Below are 4,978 nucleotides of genomic sequence, written 5' to 3' on the forward strand. Positions count from 1 at the left end.
TACCGCTGAAGCATCTCAGTCATGACTGTCAACGTGTGTCATTTGTATGTACATTAATATTAATCGCGCAGGAACGCAGTTCTGCTCTCAGGCATTTCGTGACACACGGAGGTGCACGTACGCACACACACCCAGTATCTTTTGCGTTGTATATATTTTTGGCCAAGCTTCAACATTTTGTCACTAAAAAAAGTATTATGAATAAGTAGGCATCCTTAAAATCAGTGACATGCAGAGTCTAGGGAGAGACGCACAGGCCACCAGATTCGCCACGAACCTCTTAATTAATCCCCATTTTCAAGAACGACTTTCAGTGCTGCATCAAGGTGGCAAAGTCTGCTCACAGACCGAATCGGTTACAGTCCTTTGCAGACCAGGGGGAACCGGACGTGGTAATTGCAAGGCAGTGGAAGAGGGGTAGCGCTGAGCAGCAGTATAAAAGATCTCCATCGCCTAGGAGCAGCATCAGTCATTGCTCGCTCCCAGCAGGACACACAAGCAGCAATGAGGATCCTGGTGAGTAGTTTACCTACAGCACTATAAGCTCGTTGCTATAACTGTAACATCCTAAGAAATGATAGCACATTTGAATGCCATTATAAATCTGCTAGCTTTTGGAACGAAATGCAGCAGAGGTTCCAACTTCGTCGTACTTCTATAAACAGAATGTGATGTTGAGTTCTACAAAATTTTTCTAACCATCGTACAGCTCAATCTGATATTCCTTTGTCATTTGGAAGATTACCGGGAAAGAACAGAAACAAAGTAGGCTGTACTACTCATAACAGTTCCGGAGTAAATGTGTGAATTATAAGAACTTTTTGCTTGATGTCTTCGATTCGTAAGACTGAATGATAAGTGTTGTAAGCCCCTAACTTATAAGGCCATAACAACTGTTTAAAAAATTCCTGCTCACAGGTTCTTCCTTCTTTGTCTTTTTAAGTGTTCGCTCTGCTACTGTTGTAAATTTATAACGAAGTACCGGTACACTCTATTTCATATAAAACTAGGAAAACGTGAAATTTGGCAGCAGACGACAGGCGCATATTTGTTAAATCGAAATATGACGTAAAAATATGGCTTTGAGAGAACATGCAACCTAAAAATCGTAGTCTTCATAAAATTCGTCGAATTACGTTGTCCTCTATGGGCAAATTATCAGTTTGTTTCCATACGGATGCAACAGTTACGTTACCTTTCAGATGGTCCGGATGTTATAGTAAATCTTTGCAGTATACCTAACAGGTTATTTTATTGTATTTCCTGTGAACTACTTTTCTTTTATGGTTTTACTTATCATTCATACGTATACAAATTGATTTGGAAACATATAGTGATCTGGCCCTTCTTCCTAGTTAGAGGCCCTACTTTTCAGACATACTGCACCGAGCATTTTCATGAGTCTAAGAAACTCTCTCCTTGCTCCCAGTTAACACTTTGTCTCGTATCTGATTCCTTCCCTCCCCCACGACGCATACACATCCTCTTCCTCTGTTCTCATAATATGAGGAAAGAGGGGCTGCAGCACTGACAGTTAGTAGGAACAATAATTGTATTCAGTGACCCATTATCACTCTTTGAAATGTTGTTCATATTTATGGGTATTACGTGATGTGCTTTCCAAAAGTCTCAGACGACCACCGCCATAAATAGGACGCACAGAAGCAGAACAAGTCACTTCATTACTACATCCTTTATTATCAGATTCAGTTCCATACTTTCCGTAAGTTAATTCTAACTTAAACATCTGATAGAAGGATTATGTTGCAGCCTTATACATTGAATAATGTGTGTCCCTTTACAATAAGTTACGGTAGCACTGAATGATATAAAAACAATTTTGCTCATTGAAAAACCAAACAGTTTTTTAAAGTGGGAGAGTAGACATTCAAAGTCGTCATAATACATCAGAAAACGTCTTAGATTACTATCTTCATTACTATTGCTCAATATTTCGGTGTGTTTGCAAGGGCAATATTTCTCGGTATCCTTACTCTGAACGTGCTTTCATACTCAACAGCCACTGGAGTGAAAAATACACAAATTTCTTGATGCCACCACAGGAATCTTCATTCGTACGATGAGTGCTGCTAAGCATACGCGACAGAAGAAGGCTGTTGCAATGTCTGCAAAATGTCACGTTGTTTTACTGTACCCTGGTTGAGCGAAGTACACTACAGAGAAAAAGTATATCCAAGAAGTATAATCCTGCAAGGATATCCTAACAAAGGATATTCTTTGCAACCGAATAAACACTCCAAATGCACTTGCATGTTTATTTTACTCCCACTTCCGTTCTGTCTGTGTACTGTAAGGACGGTGTGGGATCCTTACCAGATAGGACTGACGGAGTACATCGAAAAAGTTCAAAGAAAGGCAGCACGTTTTGTATTATCGCGAAATATGGGAGGGAGTGTCACAGAAACGATACAGTATTTGTGCTGGAAATCATTAAAAGAAAAGCGTTTTTCGTTGCGACGTAATCTTCCCACGAAATTGCAATCTCCAACTTGCTACTACGAATACGAAACTATTTTGTTGACACCGACCTACATAGGGAGAAACGATAAGGGGAATCAGAGCTCGTCGGAAAGATATAGGTGTTCGTTCTTTCCGGGCGCTATACGAGATTGGAATAATAGAGACTTGAGCAGGTGGTTCGATGAACCCTCTGCCAGGCACTTAAATGTGATTTGCAGAGTATCCATGTAGATATAGGTGTAGATAGACATACAGCCACTGGAAATGGTACTGTGGGTCGAAACAGGTCGTGGAAATTGAAAAATAAAAGTGCTACTGGTGGGTTAACTCGATTGAAAAACAGTATTACAATTGTGGAATCTTCCCCACAATGATGGACAAGAAAGCGATGATGATGATGATGATGATGATGAAGTCCCATGCTCCTTGACAGAGCATGGGGGAACGATGCGGGAGACCCGCACCGCCATACTAGGCAAGGTCCTAGTGGAGGTGGTTTGCCATTGCCTTCCTCAAACCGTAATCTGGATGAATGATGATGATGACGACAACGACACAAAAACACCCAGTCATCTGCAGGCAGGTGAAAATCCCTGACCTCACCGTGAATCGAACTCGGGACCCCATGCTCGGGAAGCGAGAACGCTACCGTGAAACCACGAATTGGAGAGAAGAGAAATTTGTGGCACAACTTGACTAGAAGAAGGGATCGGTTGGTAGGGCATGTTCTGAGGCATCAAGGGATCACCAATTTAGTACTGGAGGGCAGCGTGGAGGGTAAAAGTCGTAGAGGGAGACCAAGAGATGAAAAAAATATGTTATTCTCTTTACTGCATGCTGTATGTGTAAAGTTCACTGAAGAGTATGTATACAGGACGACGATTCCTGCAGTCGTACGGAAATGTTGGAATCAATAGAACAAAATTAACCTACCTGTCAATTTGTAGTCCGTATTCATGTACCATTTGGAACACCAAGTAGCACAGCCGAATACTTGTTGGAAAATATGTTCCTCTTTGTTACAGAGCAAAAGGTCTTTCCCATAATGTGTAGAAGAAAGTAATACCAGAAGCCGTACGTTTTTTAATAAAATACGTTAATTACGACCAGCTTTGACGCTACGTTAGTGTCATCTCCAGACCCCTACTCTGATATCCAACCTTCAGCGCATTAGGGCATGAGACCAATAAATATACATGGCACCTATCGTAATGTTCCGAGGGTTGCAGTTTACATAGGGGCCTGAATATGAAACTAAGGTGGTGTCAAAACTGGTCGCATAACTAATGTGTTTTATAAAAAGTACTTCTGTTGGTATTCCTTATTTCTAGAAGCTTATGACTGGCCGCAGTACCACGTCCACTTCAATGATGGATCATCTCAAACTTCATGAACGTGTCTGTCAACAGGTGTGCGTGTACCTGTGCGGTCTGGCCCTGGCAGCCCTGGCTGAGGAGAAGCAGGTGAAGGAGAAGCGAGGACTCACTGGCTCTCTGGGAGGCTACGGAGGTGGACTAAGTGGCGGCTATGGTGGTAGCTATGGTGGCATCTACGGAGGCGGTTATGGAGGCGGCTATGGAGGTGGTTACGGAGGCGGATTAGGAGGCGGTCTGGGAGGCGGCATCTCAGGTGGTTTTGGTGGTGCCATCGGAGGTGGAGCCCCTCAGGTGACTGTCAACCGAGTCCCTGTTCCTGTCCCAGTGCCTGTGGAGAATACCATCCCAGTTCCAGTGAGGGTCCCAGTCACAGTGCCCGTGGAGCGGCCTGTTCCTGTCCACGTACCGCAGCCGTACCCTGTCCCTGTAGACAACCCTGTGCCCGTCCCCGTCAAGGTCCCCACCCCAGTGTCCGTCCCAGTACCTCAGCCCTACGTCGTTAAGCGTCCAGTGCCCTACGTCGTCAGCGCCGGCCATGGAGGTCTCGGCGGAGGTCTCGGCGGAGGCCTCGGAGGAGGCCTGGGCGGTGGTCTCGGAGGAGGCCTCGGAGGCAAATTCGACGGAGGCTACGGCGGCGGCTTCGGCGGAGGCTACGGCGGTGGCTTTGGAGGACTCGGGGGCTACGGAAAATATGGCCACTAAAACCTAAGGCTGAACCCAACACCTTGACCTGTACACGCTACCAGGACGTGTCCTGCAAATGGAAATAAACTCATTCAAATAATATTTATGTCTCTGTCTTTCATTGACTATATTAGTCCCAAATTTGTCATGTTGACTGTAAAACGGTTGTTGCTAATGTAACACTTTCTATAAAAGTTTTTCATTGCACACCATACAGTCAAATGGCTCTAAGCACTATGGGACTTAACGTCTGAGGTCATCAGTCCCCTAGACTTAGAACTACTTAAACCTAATTAACCTAAGAACACCACACACATCCATGCCCAGGGCAGGATTCGAACCTGCGACCGTAGCAGCAGCGCGGTTCCGGACTGAAGCACCTAGAACCGCTCGGCCACAGCGGCCTGCACACCATACAGTCATTATCACGTATAATT

General features: G+C 44.5%; 1 protein-coding gene across 1 annotated transcript; it reads left to right on the forward strand.

The window, feature by feature from the left end:
* The first annotated feature begins 471 nt into the window (after positions 1-471).
* On the forward strand, positions 472-4,643 carry LOC126455477 (uncharacterized). The gene is made up of 2 exons (XM_050091231.1): positions 472-516; positions 3,891-4,643. The coding sequence occupies exons 1-2, from the start codon at positions 505-507 to the stop codon at positions 4,557-4,559; spliced, it is 681 nt and encodes a 226-aa protein (XP_049947188.1). The 5' UTR covers positions 472-504; the 3' UTR covers positions 4,560-4,643.
* Positions 4,644-4,978: the final 335 nt, after the last annotated feature.

This window comes from Schistocerca serialis, chromosome 2, assembly GCF_023864345.2.
Source record: "Schistocerca serialis cubense isolate TAMUIC-IGC-003099 chromosome 2, iqSchSeri2.2, whole genome shotgun sequence".
NCBI classification, from domain to species: Eukaryota; Metazoa; Arthropoda; class Insecta; order Orthoptera; family Acrididae; genus Schistocerca; species Schistocerca serialis.